Source organism: Quercus robur, chromosome 11, assembly GCF_932294415.1.
Source record: "Quercus robur chromosome 11, dhQueRobu3.1, whole genome shotgun sequence".
In the NCBI taxonomy this organism is placed as follows: domain Eukaryota; kingdom Viridiplantae; phylum Streptophyta; class Magnoliopsida; order Fagales; family Fagaceae; genus Quercus; species Quercus robur.
In genome coordinates this window covers 49224443-49242676 of record NC_065544.1, presented here as the reverse complement: position 1 = coordinate 49242676, position 18234 = coordinate 49224443, and the positions used below count along the sequence as shown (strand labels likewise).

The following is an 18234-nucleotide window of genomic DNA, read 5'->3' as shown; positions in this document are numbered from 1 at the left end:
GTAACTACTTAAGAATTAAGATTGCGGATTGTTTGGGATCTGTTTATTTTACTAAAAGTAGGGTAGATAAAGATAAAAATTAGTTGAAATAGTACAGTGGGATCCATATATGATATCAAAAAGTGCAGTGAGGTTCATGAATAGTAAAATAAGTTGACTTTTTAATCTGAAGCCAAACTAACACAATGAGTCTGTTTGGATACCGCTTATTGCTGAAAACTGAAAACTTATTGTGTTTTTAGGACCCAAGAAAAAAAAGCCAAACTCACAATTTTTCAGTACTATCTAAACTCACACTATATACATGAAAATTTTAAGAGTCAGGGGGCAAGTGCCCCCCTCAACCTACATCTAGCTCCGACCCTGGCTATAATATACCGTGTTTTCACGCTCCAAACATCTTACTTTCAGTTTAATTAATTCAGCCTATGTACAACTTTTTAAACTTTAATTACTATTTTACGGAATAATTGTACTTTTGCATTAGTTATTTTTTAAACCTAACAAGAAACTGATAAAAATAAACTTCTTAAATGAGCATGAGTATGGTATGTGATGAAATGGGTGCCATAGTAAGAAAGTTTTGGGGGCGAGCGAAAGCTGATGGAAACAACGAAGGCCTTGCTCTTAAATACTGTGAAGAACTTTGTCAGCTTTGTTGGTCAAATTTGGCTGGTTGTTGGTATCAGGGCCACATAAGCTTTTTGCTCAAATTCTTAAAGCAAAATATTGCATGATTGCGAATTGGCTAAAAGGAGAATCAGCATCTTGGATATAGATGGGGTGAAGAACAGTAAAGATGCTGAGGATTATGCTATTTGGTGGGGGCCCTTGGATAACTTTGATTTGGGTTTTAAAGTTTAAACCATGGCCTAATAAGGTAGCTTAGCAACTAGTGATGGTAGCAAATTTAATTGATTTAGCTAGAGGGTTCTGGGATGTGTCCAAATTCGGTGGTTTGATAATGTCTATTGATCTTTTATGACTGTGGCTGCAGAAGAATTGTCATTGCTAGATGAAAAGACAATGTTTGTGTTATGTCTCAAGTTCACGTGGAGCCAAATGGGAATCACGTGTAGTCAAGTGGTGAAATTGCAGAAAGTGTCTAGAGAGAAAAATTATAAGAAGATAAGGATCTTGCCTCAAGATTAGTTGTTATTTGCACCAGATTAGTATTGTTTGAATTATTGTTAATTGTTATTTGAATTATGAATTAGGACTGCTATACAAACTCAATTTTGATGCAGCAATGTTTGAAGGGATTAGCACCTCAGGTTTTGGAGCAATAGTGTGCAATGACAAAGGGGAAGTGATGGCGGCTATCTCAGCAAGGGGACCTCAGTAGTGGACAGCGAAGAAGCTGATGTGCTGGCGTGCAGATGTGCCATTGAATTTGCGATGGATGCTGGGTTTAGAGAGCTAATAATAGAAGGGGACAGTGCCACTGTGATGAAGACCATTATGTCATCAAAGGTCAATTATTCTAGGCTAGGACATATTTATGAGGACATAGGCTGTACGGCTTTGACTCTACAAACTTTTTCTTTTAGTTGTGTTAAGCGGAGTGCCAATTCCGCTGCGCATGCATTAGCAAAGTATGCAAGACAGGTAGATGATGAGGTTGTTTGGTTGGAAGAATCTCCACCACCCATTCTGGAAGCTTTGTATTTGGACAATTGTTATTTCATGAATGAATGATTACGGTTTTCGATTCATAAATAATAATAATAATAATAATAATAATAATAATAATAAATAAATAATTTATGAATTAGGATTGTTATTTGAATTATGAATTAAGATAAGGAGCTATCTTGCGATAGGACTCTGTTAGATAGGATTGGGTTATCTCTTTTATCTGAATTCTAATCCATCTTGTATTTAAGTGTATTAAGTGAAATAAGAGGCAAGCAGAATTTTAATCTCAAATATCTCTCTCTCTCCCTATAATTTCTAGGAGGGTAGTCGCCTCGAATACGACTAAGTTATCCATCAAATTGCAGTCTACGGCATTTGGTATCAGAGCCAAATGTTGACCAACCCACCACATATATGATCAACCACCAATGACAACTGTGTATCAGCCTTGGAGGTTAGCACCCATTCTCTTCGACAATAGTTTGAGTCTTAAAAAGAGGAATTCACTACTGTGAAAGAAGGACTGGAAGCCCTTACCATTGCCGTTGCCAAAATGACCAGAGCTATGGAGGCAAAAGGTATTCAAATCGATGAGCCCAACAACAACAGTGGTCGAGACAATAGTTCCACTAACCAAAATCATGAAACCGGAGAATGTTCTGGATAGCAAAGTCATGGCACACATCATGGCAGCATACAGACCCAATTCTCACGCTTGGATTTTCCTCGCTTCGATGGGGAGAACCCAATCGGGTGGATTTACAAGGCTAAACAAATTTTTCACTATCAGAAGATAGACACTAGTGAGAAGGTGCTTCTAGCATCTTTTCACCTACTGGAGGAAGCCTTGCAGTGGTATCAATGGTGAAGATGATAAAATATAGAGCCTGATGGGCCTACCTTAATGGGCCTGACAGATTGGAACTGTTGGGCCTGTGTAAAGATGATCCCATGCGCTGTGAAGGCCCATCGCTGACAGACATAGTAAGGGCCCATGATCCGAAATCTCTATCGCCTAAAAAAGCCCTAAGATCCGAAAATGGAAATCCTTGCTCACCACGCTCAGGAGAATTTGTATTAGAGTCCCACATGGAAAAGATTTGGAGATCAAGAAGAAAAGCCAACTCTCTACCACTATAAAAGGCCTAACACCTTCGCAAATCAAGGTACGTTTTGATTGACCCTCTCTAGCGCTCTAGAGTGGTGAGAAGAATTCTAACTTGACCTTCGGAGAGTGTTTGGCCGGCACCACACCGGTGCTCTCTAAAGGTTTTCTTTCGATTGCTCTTGTTGTGCAGGTTCGCTTTGAGTCGCGAGTGCGGTGTGACCTATTGGTGATCATTTTCGGCATCATCAGTTGGCGTCGTCTGTGGGAAACGCGTAGCACTTTATCGTTTCCTAGACAAAAGAGTTACATGGTACTCACTCGCTCAATGGCAACCACTAATGACGTTCAAGAAGAAGAAGCCCCTACGACTGCCCTTGAGAAACAGGTCAGGACGCTCGCCACAGCCGTGGAGCGCCTTACCAAACAAAACCACGACCTAGAAGAGCAACTGAACCAAAAGAATGCGGCGGTCAATAGCCAAGGAGCGAATCAAGAAGGGACCAGCGCTGAAAGGAGAAATCAGGATGGACCATAGGAGAGTAATGCCCCGAGCAGACCAGTGCGACGGGACACTAGCATCCCTTCCCTGACGGATACGGCTCCACAACCCTTCATCGCGGAGATGCAGGCGATGAAGGAACAGATGGAAGTAATGATGAACGCTCTCAAGGGGCGGGTGTCAAGTGATCTTGACGACCTTGTCAACCGGACTGACTCGCCATTCACGACAACCGTCAACTCCTTCCCCCTGCCGAGTAAGTTCCGCATGCCAAATATGGATAGTTATGACGGAGTCAAGGATCCTCTAGATCACCTAGAGACCTTCAAGACCCTGATGCACCTTCAGGGAGTGGCAGACGCGATTATGTGCAGGGTCTTTCCTACAACCCTAAAGGGCGCAGCAAGGATTTGGTTCAGCCGGCTAGCACCCAACTCCATCAGCACCTTTAAGGAGCTAAGTGCTCAATTTACTACGCACTTCATCGGAGGACATCGGTATAGGAAATCCACGGCTTGTTTAATGAATATCAAGCAGCGAGAGGAGGAGACGTTATGGGCCTACATATCGCGCTTCAATAAGGAAGCGCTCTCGATCGACGAAGCCGACGACAAGATACTGGTAGCAGCATTCACGAATGGGCTGAAGGGGGGTAAGTTTTTGTTCTCCCTATACAAAAACGACCCAAAGACCATGTCGGAGGTGCTTTACAGGGCCACCAAATATATGAATGCTGAAGACGCGCTATTAGCCCGAGAAGATAGACCCAAGAAAAGAGACAGACAAGAGGATCCCCGACAGGACCAGGGGCGAAAGAGAGGAAGGATGGGAGACCGAAGGGAGGAGAGACGTCCAAAACCCATGGGCGGAAGGTTCACAAATTTCACCCCGTTAACCGCTCCGATAGACCAAGTCCTAATGCAGATTAAGGACGAAGGGTCCTTGACGTTTCCAGGAAAGCTGAAGAGTGATCCCAACAAAAGGTCCAGAGACAAATATTGCCGCTTCCACCGTGACCATGGTCACGACACGGCCGATTGCTTTGACTTGAAGCAGCAAATCGAAGCCCTTATCCGACAAGGGAAGCTGAAGAAGTTCGTCAGCAAGGAGAGAACGGATCAACCCCCGCAAGAACAACACCCCCGCCGAGAAAACGAGCGACCAAGACCCCCATTAGGGGACATAAGGATGATAATCAGAGGAACGACTGCGGCCGAATCGTCGAAAAAGGCTCGCAAAACATACCTTCGGATGGTACAGAATGTCCAGTTGGCGGGTACAGTGCCAAAGATAGCAAGAAGGGAAGGACCCATTATCGGGTTCTCGGAAGAGGATGCACGGCGCCTACACCATCCACACGACGATGCCCTCGTCGTCAGCATGCGGGCAGGCGACTACAACATGCACCGAGTGTTGGTCGACAACGGCAGCTCGGCCGATATCTTGTACTATCCGGCGTTCCAACAAATGAGGATTAACAGGGAACAGCTAATACCGACAAACGCCACGCTCGTTGGTTTCGGAGGGAGTAGGGTATTCCCTTTGGGCGCGGTCACGTTATCGGTGACAGTAGGAGATTACCCCCAAAAAATCACCAGGGACGTGACATTCTTGGTGGTCGATTGCTCGTCCGCTTACAATGCTATTCTTGGATGACCTACGCTCAACTCGTGGAAGGCGGTAACATCAACTTACCACCTAATGATCAAGTTCCGAACGGAGTATGGGGTAGGAGAGCTACGCAGAAGTCAAGTTGCCGCACGAGAATGCTATGTAGCTATGATGGAAATGGAAGACCAAATCCAGGCCTTGAACATAGAAGAGCACTGAACGATGGCAGAACCCACAGAGAAGCTAGAGGAGATAACTCTCAACAGTTCCAATCCGGACAGAACAACCAAGATCGGAACGCTTGCCAAACCCGCAATCCGTCAAGAGCTCGTAGCTTTCTTGAGGAGCAATAAGGATGTGTTCGCTTGGAGCCATGACGATATGCCAGGAATCGATCCCTTGGTCATGGTACATAAATTGAATGTATTGCCCTCATTTCCACCCGTCCGACAAAAGAAGAGAGTGTTCGCACCTGAACGAGACCAAGCAATAGCGGAAGAGGTCCGCAAACTCCAAGAGGCAAGCTTCATCAGGGAAGTCTACTATCCCGATTGGCTGGCGAATGTGGTAATGGTGAAGAAAGCGAGCGGCAAGTGGCGGATGTGCGTGGATTTCATCGATCTTAACAAAGCGTGCCCCAAAGATAGCTATCCCCTTTCAAGGGTCGACGTCCTAGTAGACTCGACGGCTCAACACTAATTACTAAGCTTCATGGACGCTTTCTCGGGTTATAACCAGATCCGCATGCACGAGGCCGATCAGGAAAAGACTTCGTTCGTAACCAGTCAAGGACTCTTCTGTTACAAAGTAATGCCATTCGGCCTGAAGAATGCGGGGGCAACATACCAAAGGCTAATGAACAAGATGTTCGCACAGCAAATCGGGAGGAATGTACAAGTCTATGTCGATGACATGCTGGTGAAGAGCCGGAAGGAGGAAGACCACCTGGAAGATCTTAAGGAAACATTCGGTACGCTTCGATCCTACAACATGAAGCTCAATTCGGGAAAGTGCGCATTCGGCGTAACGGCAGGCAAATTCCTAGGATTCATGGTATCCCAGAGGGGGATTGAGGCTAACCCGGACAAAATCCGAGCCATAATAGAGATGGCCCCCCCGCGAAATGTGAAGGAGATACAAAGCCTTAACGGCAAGATAGCGGCATTAAATAGATTCGTGTCGAGAGCCACAGACAAGTGTTTGCCCTTCTTTTGCAAGTAAAAGAAGTCTTTCGAGTGGACGGACGAGTGTCAGCGAGCATTCGAGGAATTAAAAGCATACCTATCTTCACCACCCCTATTGAGTCCCTCGCAACCTGGTGAAGAACTTTTTCTCTACTTGGCTGTCTCCTCTGTTGCAGTCAGCGCGACCTTAATTAGAGAAGAGGATAATGCACAGAAGCCTGTATACTACGCCAGCCGGGCGCTCCGCGGTGCCGAAGAAAGATACCAGCCTATGGAGAAACTCGCTTTTGCATTGGTCACGGCGGCTCGCAAGCTCAACCCCTACTTTCAAGCCCATACCGTGAACGTAATGACCGACAAGCCCTTGTGAAGGGCACTGAGTAATCCTGAAGCCGCAGGTCGGCTGACGCTGTGGGGAATAGAATTGAGTGAGTTTAATATCAAGTACCGTCCACGTGTGGCCATTAAAGGACAAGCTGTAGCCGACTTCATAGCAGAGTTTACGCGTGACGAAGACAAGGGGGCAGAAGAATCCCCCCAGTGGAGCATATACACCGACGGATCATCCAATCGGCGAGCCGGAGGGGCTAGCATAGTATTGCTATCACCTGAAGGAGACAAGATTGAATGTATGGTCCGTCTCGACTTCCCCACTACCAACAATGAAGCGGAATACGAAGCAGTGGCAGCAGGACTCGACCTAGCCAAAGCCGCCGGAGCTGAAAGCGTAGTCGTTTACTGCGACTCTCAAGTCGTGACCAATCAAGTAAACGGAGATTATGAATGCAAGGGGGAAAGGTTGAAGAGATATCTTGATCAAATAAGGGCGAGAGTCGACGGACTAAAAGCGATGGTCGTCCAAATCCCCAGAGGAGAAAATGAGCTCGCCGATCGGCTAGCCAAAGCCGCTTCAGCAGAACATATGATGACACCGGGTAATGTACTTTCTTTTGTTCAAATTTTTCCACTAATAAACCCCGACAACATGCAGGAGATACGCTCCGAACGAAACTGGACTACACAGATAACTTCATACTAAAGGACGGGTTACTGCCAGAAGAGAAGGAGGCAGCAAGAAAGCTAAAAGTCCAAGCGGCAAGGTTCGTCTTAATAAAAGACATTCTTTACAAGAGAGGTTTCTCCCGTCCTTATCTAAGATGCCTAGGGGCTGAAGAGGCAGACTACGTAATGAGGGAAGAACACGAAGGGATATGCGGGAACCATTCTAGATCACGGTCGTTGGTGAACAAACTGGTACGAGCTGGGTATTACTGGCCAACCATGCAGAAGGATGCCGAGTCTTACGTAAAAAGCTGCGACAAATGCCAGAGGTTCAGCAATTTTATCGGACAGCCAGCTGAGGAGCTAACCCCTATAACGGCTCCATGGCCGTTCGCTCAGTGGGGACTAGATATCATAGGACCTTTCCCAACGGCCGTAAGGCAGCTAAAGTTCTTGGTAGTGGGTATTGACTACTTCACAAAATGGGTAGAAGCGGAAGCCTTGGCCACCATTACAGAAAAGAACATTAGAAGTTTTGTCTAGCGGTGCATCGTATGTAGGTTTGGTATTCCTAGATTTCTTGTCTCAGATAACGGGAGGCAGTTCGACAACGGCCATTTCCGGGATTTCTGTACACAGCTAGGAATAAAAAACCACTACTCATCACCCGCCCATCCTCAGGCTAATGGCCAGGTTGAAGTCACGAACCGATCCCTGTTAAAGATTATCAAGACTCGGCTCGAGGGGGCAAAGAGCATATGGCCCGAAGAATTGCCGAGCATACTGTAGGCATACAGGACAACGACGAGGACTCCAATAGGAGAAACGCCATTCCGACTGACATACGGGAGCGAGGCGGTCATCCCAGCAGAAGTTGGGCTCACAAGTTACAGGGTTCACAACCATGACGAGAGCAGGAATGACGAATCTATGAGGCTACAGCTGGACCTGATAGATGAGGTTAGGTCGGCGGCGGAGCAAAGGATCGCTAGATACCAGGATCGCATGGCCAGACATTACAACTCCCGGGTCCGACACAGAAACTTCCAAGTAGGAGACCTCGTACTCAGGAGGGTCATGGGTGCAACTAGAGACCCTACACAGGGAAAACTCGGCCCCAACTGGGAAGGACCTTATAGAGTCACGTCATGGAAAAGGAAAGGAACATACCACCTGGAGACAACAGATGGAGAGAAGCTACCGCATCCATGGAATGCCGAGCATTTGAGAAAATACTACCAGTAATAGTAACACGGCGAACGGCAACCAGTTTGTTTTTTAAGATTTTTATAAGTTTTTCTTTTAACTGTTTTTTTTGCTACAATCTTGTCGTGCCTTTTTTAAGCCCAAAGGGGGCAGGCACTTTTCCTTTACGCATTTCTATAATCAGATACAATTTTGATCTTCTACTTGGATGTCATTACAATTGTCCACAAAATTAACGGAAACTGAATGAAGTCCACAAGATGGAAGGATACAAAATGAAGTCCACAAGATGGACGGATCATCCTACAGGGACGATCACTTTAAGTCCACAAAATGGACGGACACAAAACAAAGTCCACAAGATGGACGGATCATCCTACAAGGACGATCACTGTAAGTCCACAAGATGGACGAATCGTCCTACAGGGATGATAACATCCTACAGGGATGATAACTTAAAGTCCGCAAGATGGACGGATATAAAATGAAGTCCACAAGATGGACGGATCATCCTAAAGGGATGATAACATCCTACAGGATGATAACTTAAAGTCCACAAGATGGACGGACACAAAATAAAGTCCATAAAATGGACGGACCATCCTACAGGGATGATAACATCCTACAAGGATGATTACTTGAAATCCACAAGATGGACGGATACAAAATGAAGTCCGACGGATCGTCCCAGAAGGATAACCACATACAATCCACGAGATGGATGGATCATTCGCAAAGTGGACGGAAATAAAATAAAGTCCACAAGATGGACGGATCGCCACAACAATAAAAGAACGTGTCCGCGAAGTGGACGGACCACCGACTACATTAAAATTTTTTACAAGTCCATTAAATGGACGGTACATTTAAAAGTGATATACAATTCCACAAAGTGGACGGATAACCACGACGATGAAAGGGCTGTCCGCAAAGCGGACGGATCATCGAAACGGTTAGAAAAGCCAACCATGAAATGAACGGTCATGCTAAAGGTAAAACACCACAAAGCAGACAGATAGTATATCCATAAGTCCACCTAATAGACGGATCCAATTAGAAGTAAGGAAAAAGTAGACGGAAAAGGAAAATCCTCACGGATGCAAATGCTCAATCAACAACGAAAATATGCATAAACGTAATCAAAGGAAAAAACATTGTTCGATATGAAGGCTGACATAAAACAGAAATAAATGTTTAAAGTACACATTTAAGTCTACCACTCCAAAAAGGAACAAACTGTCCTCAAAATATAAGAATTACAGAATTTCAATCAACTTTCTTAGGGTCGGCATCCGGAACATCCTTCGGCAAGGTTGACTCTCTGTCGTCCTGAGCTGTATCGTCTCCAAAGAGGTCCTCCGTATTTTCGGAAGCGACGGGAAGAGCAGAAGTCTGGCCTTGGTCGTCAACTTTGATCATTGACACATCCAACTCGGGGTAGGCCTTCTTGACTTGACGGAGCGAGTCATCAAAGCCTTGCAGGAAAGAGTCTGCCAACTCGCTCAACAAGGAGTCTGAGTCGCGGTACTCCTTGACGGCTACCTCTTTAGCATGACGGATCTCTTCCTTCAGTTCTTTAATCTCCTTCTCCTTCTTCTCTATAACCGTCAACGCCTCGTCCGACTTCTGCTCCAGCTCTTTCCTTGCCTTCTCAGAAAGCTCCAGCTTCTTCTCCATATTGGACCTCCATTTATGGAGTTGACCAAGCTCTTCCTCCGCCTGTTCCGCCTTTGCACGCACCCGGTCCAAAGTACTCTCACGATTGAGACACCGGTCCAGTAATCCCTTCATCATGACCAAGGACTACAAACAAAAAGAGAGCCCGTCACGTAATGTACTAAACAACGAAAAAGAGAAACAAACATATTTGACGGACATAATTCACCTGAGCAACAGCAAAGAGGCCCGTCTCTCCCATAGCCTCCGTCGAGTGGTTTCCCAGATCCTCATAATCTTCCGCCGTAATAATGGACGACAACTTCTCCAACGCAAACTTGGAGTCGTCACGGAGGAGGGGAGGAGGTCTCTCTTGTTTAGAGTCTGGGGCCGTCATGAAACCTTTTCCCGTCCCATGCTTAGCTGGGGTGACGGTCTTGGCACCCTCAGCCATCAAGCCAACCACAGGTTCAAGAGAGATCTTGGGTTGCTTAAACGGACGGTCAGATTTTGATGTCGGTTTCCTCTTCGAGGCTGAAGCCGACCCCTTAGGTACCACCTCGCCGGATTCCTTCTTCTTGACGGCTTGTGATTTAATTAAAGCTCTCCTTTTTGCGTCTTCCATCTCTGCAAATAATGACGGATGAAATTAAACTAAGTAAAGTTAAATGAATGGCAAAGTAAAGTCGATGGGCTTACGTCTATGAACTCGCTCGTCGTATCTAATAGCCTCTTGGGTGGGCTCAAGACCGTCACAGTACCAATGTATGGTCTTCGGATTCACCAACTTAGCCTAGGTCCTTTCCTCCGGCTTAGTTTTTCTGCAAATCTTTTCAAGGAAACTAAATTCCTCAAGGCTAACTTGCGGGCGCCGTCTACCTGCAGAGAAAGACGATCAAGATATATACATAAAAATGGACGGATATGAAAAGCATTACAAAATTAAGACGAGTGCATACACGATTGATTTATCACTGCCCAGGTTGTGTCAACGGGCATGTACTCCGTCTCCCCTGGACGGTTCATCCATCTGTCACCCTCCAGGAAGAAGTAACGACTCTTCCAGTCTCTATTTGAGTTTGGGGTCTCAAAGATCACCTTCAACAAGGGGCTTCGACTAGCAAAACTATACATCCCCTTTGATCCAGAAATCTCGTCTGGACGGTAACAGTGAAGAAATTCACGGACCGTCAATCTCCTTTCTCCATTCGACATCGCACCATAAAGAATCTCCATGGCTATGAAGACCCTCTAGGCGTTAGGAGATATCTGGGTGACGGACAACCCCAGATAGTGCAAAAGTTCCCTATAAAGTGTAGAGAGCGGGAACCGAAGTCCTGCCTTCAACGCCTGCTCGTATACTCCGACACCCTCTACCCCTTCATAGTAACACTTTTCCGACACATAGGGTAGATGGATGGAAATGTAGTCCGGGATTTGGAAGTTGGTTCTAAAAGTGCTGAAATGTCTCTCCCTGATGACGGATGTGAACCTATGCACTGTCCACTTTGGTAACATGATGAACTGCCTTAGTCCATCAGCACCTACAACAGACTCCAGTGCTTGATTCCCGTCGTCATCAGAACCTTTTATTTCAACTATCTCCATATCCTCATTTGTTGAGGATGAAGAGGAGGCAGACGGACTCCTATCTTCGCCGGGACTCTCTTGGTCTTTATAACCGGACGGGTATACATCCTCGTATTCCGTCCCGTCACGAACCATCGACTGGTTAGTTGACGCACTAGACATTTCCTACAATTGACGATGAAACCTAAGACTGATGGGTTTGAAAGTATTGACGGGTATAGTAAGCCTAACAACAATGCAAGGATGGAAATGTAACTTGACTATGGTATTAAAGTAAGTACTTACCACACTTAGCAGAGGATAGGTGACGGTTGGTGTAATCGGTAGATACTCGTCCTCGACGGAGTGCTCTGACAAGGTTGACGGCTTCGCTCTGACAAACGATTTCTGGTTGAAAATAGTAAAAATGGGAGAGTGAGGCGCCTTATATATATAGGAGATGCACGGAAGACGAAGCGACGCTTCGATCCTATACAACGGCCATTCAGAGATTGACACGTGGCATGCTCAATAAATGTTGACAACCTGTCAGCACGCATCAACAGATTGTACCCTTCATGGAACCGTCAACTTTACGAATCTTCTTCTGACGGGTTGATCCATCTGGAACCGTCATCCTATCTTGCATAAATCCGTCAACCAGTTGTGACTATAAACTTAAAACCTTCTTTTTGTCTCATGGGTCTCGTTCCGTCATAAAAAATACCCGTCATACCCTTACGTTAGGATCGTCACCCCATTGATCCTTTGTCCTAAAAGCTGACGGACCATTGGGGTGAAGGGGGCAACTGAAGATGATAAAATATAGAGCCTGATGGGCCTACCTTAATGGGCCTGACGGATTGGAACTGTTGGGTCTGTGTAAAGATGATCCCATGCGTTGTGAAGGCCCATCGCTGACAGACATAGTAAGGGCCCATGATCCGAAATCTCTATCGCCTAGAAAAGCCCTAAGATCCGAAAATGGAAATCCTTGCTCACCACGCTCAGGAGAATTTGTATTAGAGTCCCACATGGAAAAGATTTGGAGATCAAGAAGAAAAGCCAACTCTCTACCACTATAAAAGGCCTAACACCTTTGCAAATCAAGGTACATTTTGATTGACCCTCTCTAGCGCTCTAGAGTGGTGAGAAGAATTCTAACTTGACCTTCGGAGAGTGTTTGGCCGGCACCACACCGATGCTCTCTAAAGGTTTTCTTTCGATTGCTCTTGTTGTGCAGGTTCGCTTTGAGTCGCGAGTGCGGTGTGACCTATTGGTGATAATTTTCGGCATCATCAAATGGTATGAGCAGTCTCTACCAAATGTGCAGTGGGAGGAGTTTACTCGTGCCTTGTGCATCCGCTTTGGACCTTTAAAAGCTATGTCAGTGGACTGAAGGTAGAGATACAATCAGAAGTTAAACTATTTTGACCCACTACCTTGCTTCATGCCACAAGTCTGGCCCGATTGTAGGAAGACCAATTACAAAGAATGCGGCATGCAATTTTCACTCCAACACTTGCCAAATTTTCCCAACCACAACCAACTCCATACAACCCTTCTTTACTACCAACACCAACACCAGTCAAACCTACCTTACCACCTACAACTGGGATGTGACCTGCAACCAATCCAACATTCAAGAAACTCTCTTGGGCTGAAATGCAAGCTCGGAGGGAAAAGGGGTTGTGCTACAACTATGATGAGAGATTCGGCCTTGGGCATCGATGGAAGAAGTAGCAAATATTTATTTTAGAGACAATGGAGGAAGCATTAATTAGATGTGGTTTTGGGTACTCTGCTAAAACATCAATTATTTGTTAATCATTCTAAGTGGTTATTTGGCCGGAAAGAAGTGGAATATTTGGGCCATGTTATTAGGTGTTGCTGCCGATCCAAAGAAAATACATAGTATGGAAACTTGGCTGGTTCCTACTAATACCATTGAACTTCACGAGTTCCTTGGGTTAACCGGTTACTATTGGAAATTCTTTTGTGGCTATGGTAGCATTGCTGCCCCACTTAACACAACTATTAAAAAAAGATGGGTTTTGTTGGTCTGAAGCGGCAGAGAATGCCTTTCATAACCTCAAGTAGGCCATGGTTCAAGCTCCGATGCTCACGCTACCTGATTTTTCCAAGCTATTTGTGGTCGAGGCTGACGCCTTTAGTACTAGTTTGGGTACCGTTCTTATGCAAGATGGCAAGCCGCTGGCTTATTACAGCAAGGCACTCTCCAGCAAGGCCTTAGACAAATCCACTTATGAAAAAGAGCCCATGGCAATCATTCTTTTGGTGAACCAGTGGCAAAATTATTTAGTGGGATGACGATTTCGCATTCTTACAGACCACAAAGTTTGAAGTATCTCATCTCGACCATGGACCAACAAAAATGGATTATAAAGTTAATGGGGTATGATTATGAAATTGAATATCACCCCGGCCGTGAAAACATGGCAACAGATGCTCTCTCTTGTTTACATGGAGAATTAGCTTCCATCACCTACCCACACCCTATTTGGTTATAAGTTGTCCAATGTGAAGCCCAGGCTAATCCTATGTTAACAGCCATGCGTGAAGCCTTGTCTAAGGGAACCATAAGCAACCAAGAATATGAAACTAAGGGTGAGTAATTGTGGTATAAGGGTCGTTTGGTTTCACCACAAAAGTCCCAGTTCAAGGAAGTGGTGCTTCGTGAATTTTATAACACTCCCATTGGAGGTCATTCTGGAATTTTTCGCACCTACAAAAGGATCGCTACCAACTTCTACTAGGTCGGTATTGTAAGGTTGAATTTAATCAACCATCTTGTTGGCTTTATTCCGTGTCAAATTTGCTTGTATTTCAGCATTTAGTAACCCTGTATTTAGGTGGGTTTGTTGTAAGGGTAGTGAGTGAGATAGAGTGTTGAATGCTCAAGAGTGTGCAAGAAAACAGAGTCTCGCGGTTGGACCTTGCGGGTGACTCGCGGCTGCAAGCCGCCAGATGCAGCACACGTGCCAAGCATGCCAGAAGGTGAACAGTCATGCTAGCTGGAGCACTACAGAACAAAATAGGACAACTGGCCGTTCTGTTATCGTGCGGCTGGAACTCACGACTCAGTCAAGCCGCGAGCCACCCTTGTTTTTGAAAAACCTGACATTTCACATTCTCTTCTCACCCCAGTATAAATACCCCTCATACCCACAAATGAAAGAGAGTTTCCAAAGAGAATTTTGAAAGAGAAACCCTAGAGTAAAACAAGATTGATTCATCTACAATCTTTACATAAGAGTTTCTTCATATTTCTCAACTCTCTTCCTCTCCATTGTCAAACCCTTAAGAGGCATTTTACCAAAACCTTGTTCTCACCATATTCATTACTGTGAGAGGGCTGTTTGGTATTCTGAGAAGCAGTTAGGAAGGAACCAATTTACATTGGTTGATGCTATGGTCAAGTAGCTGAATCCGGGAAGCTAGAAAAGAAATAGGTTCGGCGCAACCTCATTGGAGCAAGAAGCTTGGAGGGCTTAGGTGGACTGGGTAGATTAGGCTTAGAGGGTCTATTGCTGTCCATGTATCCCAACTACATTTTCTAGTGGATTTTTTACCGCTTGGAGGGTGGCGGAGAGGTTTTACGTCGAGGGTTTCGGTTTCCTCTTCGATAACACATCGCGTGTTGTCCTTGTGTTTGCATCTTCCTTCCCTTTTATCTTTACCTTTTATTATCTGCTGTGGGTTGTGATTTTAATTTGGCTTAGATAGTTTTCTAATTCTGTTTTATAGTTTTTGTTCATTTTCCGCACACTAGTTGTTTGACATAAAGCTTGAATTGGTTAATTTGTAAATTGGGGGTCTAAACGTTTAAGAGTGTTTTTACACTATTTGAACTTTCAATTGGTATCAGAGCGGGTGCACTTGTTGTGGTTTAATTACCTAAGTGCGATCCTAGACCCCTTTGTTTTGGTAGCTGTTATGGAAAATACCATGCTGAATTGTAGTTTAAGTGTTTGTGAAAATGACTCTATAAGTATGTTTGAAGGGTGTCTTAACAATGAAATTGTAGAGTTGTTAAAAACTAAGAAACATGCTAGAATATTTGTTCACATGCTGGAATATTTTGAAAATCAGAATCACATCTTACACAGTAGCATATCTGAATCTAAATCGTTGATTAAGAAATACAAAAGAAATAATAGAATGTTGTGTGAGATGATTGAGAGTCTGAAAATGAAAGGTCAATCTAACAGAAGCATGAAAACTGATGATAAGTTTTTGTTTGAAGGTCAAGAATGTTTGTCTCATGTGAGCTTATTTGTGCATACCTCATTGAAGGTATTTAATTCATGCTTGTGGTATCTTGACAACGGTTGTTCTCGTCATATGACAGGAGATAAGTCACTGTTTAAGACACTCAAAGAAAAGGTTGGTGACTATGTGACTTTTGATGATGGAAGTCATGCTCAAGTTCTCAGCAAAGGGACTATCGAGATACCTGGATTACCTCTGTTGAAAGATGTGTTATACATAAAAGGGCTGAAGGCAAATCTTCTGAGCATCACTCAAATTTGTGATGATGATTTCCTGGTAAAATTCTCTAAGAAGGGATGCTTAATCATCAATGAAGAAGGGATTCAGGTCTTGGAGGGAAATCGGACTACAGACAACTGCTATGGAGTAGTTCCCATGGCACCCATTTCGTGTAGAAGTGCTCGTGTTGACATGTTGGAACTTTGGCATCACAGATTTGGGCATGCGAATTTCAAACAAGTAGTTAAAGTGTCCAAACTTGAAGCAGTTGAGGGACTTCCTAAGTTTGGAAAGGTGAAGAAGACTATTTGTGGTGCATGTCAAATGGGAAAGCAAACAAAGGCAAGTCATCACAAGGTGAATGTGATTGCTACTTCTCGGTGTTTAGAGTTACTTCATGTTGATCTAATGGGGCCTACCAGAACTGAAAGTCTAGGAGGAAAGAGATACATTATGGTCATTGTGGATGATTACTTAAGATACACTTGGGTTGAATTTCTTAGAGAAAAATCAAAAGCATGTGAAAGGTTGGAAATTCTGTGCAAGAAACTACAAAACGAGAGAGGGGTCCCTATTGCCAAAATAAGAAGTGATTATGGGAGGGAATTTGAGAATGCAAGATTCGAGTCTTTCTGTGAAAAGAATGGAATCAAAAGGGAATTTTCAGGCCCCAAAACTCCACAACAAAATGGAGTGGTAGAGAGAAAGAATCGGGTGATTCAGGAAATGGCGAGAGTTATGTTACTTAACAAGCAAATACCTCAAAAGTTTTAAGGAGAAGCTGTCAACACCTCGTGTCACATTGGTAATAGAATATTTTTCTGAGTAGGAACAAAGAATACCGCCTATGAGATTTGGAATGGAAAGAAGCCTAGAGTGAAGTATTTCCGAGTGTTTGGAAGCAAGTGTTATATCCTAAATGATCGGGAGAATCTTGGGAAGTTTGATACGAGAAGTGATGAAGGTATTTTTCTTGGGTACTCTACTACGAGTCGGGCGTATAGAGTTTTTAACAAGAGAACTAAGACAGTGATGGAGCCCATCAATGTCAAGATTGATGATGCCTTATCTAAGGTGGAGATGATTGATGATGGAGAAGGGCCGAGCACCAAAGAACCCGATGTTGAGGTTGAAGCTCTTAATATAGAAGTTGAAGAATCTACACCAGAAGAAGAATAAACTCCCATGAACCCAAGAATGGAAATGAGATCGATGTCTAGAACATCAAGTCCTTTTACTCCTTCGGAAGTCCATCCTTCCATCTCATGAAGTGATGAAGTCTCCATATCAAAGAAGCCATCTTCAAGAGTAATTAAGAACCATCCGGAAAGCAACATCATAGGGTCTCTAGATGAAGGTCTTCGCCGCAGAAAAGGAAACATCCTTTTGGCCAATCATGTAACATATCATTGCTACCTTGCTCAATTTGAGCCAAAAAGGGTAGAAGAGGCTCTTCAAGATGAGAATTGGGTTGAGTCAATGCATGAAGAGCTGAATCAGTTTGTGAGGAATGATGTGTGGGAACTTGCTCCAAGGCCTGAAAATGTTCATGTCACAGGCACACAATGGATTTTCAAAAACAAAACCGATGAAGATGGAGAGATAATTCGGAATAAATCTCGGTTAATAGCTCAAGGATACACTCAAGTAGAAGGAGTAGACTTTGATGAATCCTTCGCTCTTATGGCAAGACTTGAATCTATTCGAATTCTCATGTCCATTGCATGCACTATGAACTTCAAACTCTATCAAATGGATGTAAAATGTGCATTTCTAAATGGATACCTGAATGAAGAAGTGTTTGTTGAGCAACCAAAAGGATTTGAGGATCCTCACTTTCCTGATCATGTGTTGAGATTGAAGAAAGCCCTTTATGGCTTAAAACAAGCACCTAGAGCTTGGTATGATCGGCTTACACATTACCTCCTAGATAGAGGATTCAAAAGGGGATATGCCGACCGGACTTTGTTTGTCAAAAATGATGAAGATTATCTCCTTGTGGCACAAGTTTATGTTGATGACATAGTGTTTGGGGCTACCATTGAAGATCGTGCTATTGAATTTTCTGAGGAGATGAAAAAAGAATTTGAGATGAGTATGGTGGGGGAACTCACATTTTGCTTGGGTCTTCAAGTCAAACAACAGAAGGAAGGAATATTTGTTTCACAAGAGAAGTATGCTAGAAACATTGTCAAGAAGTTTGGACTAGACTCCAAAAAACATGCCTCCACTCCCATGAGCTCATCTAC

The 18234-nt window shown here is 44.2% G+C and overlaps 1 protein-coding gene across 1 annotated transcript; it reads right to left on the bottom strand.

The window, feature by feature from the left end:
• Positions 1-9514: 9514 nt before the first annotated feature.
• Positions 9515-10529, bottom strand: LOC126705156 (uncharacterized). Its single transcript, XM_050404093.1, has 2 exons — positions 10134-10529; positions 9515-10051 (listed from the first exon to the last, which is right to left on the bottom strand). The coding sequence occupies exons 1-2, from the start codon at positions 10527-10529 to the stop codon at positions 9515-9517; spliced, it is 933 nt and encodes a 310-aa protein (XP_050260050.1).
• Between the last annotated feature and the right edge of the window lie 7705 nt (positions 10530-18234).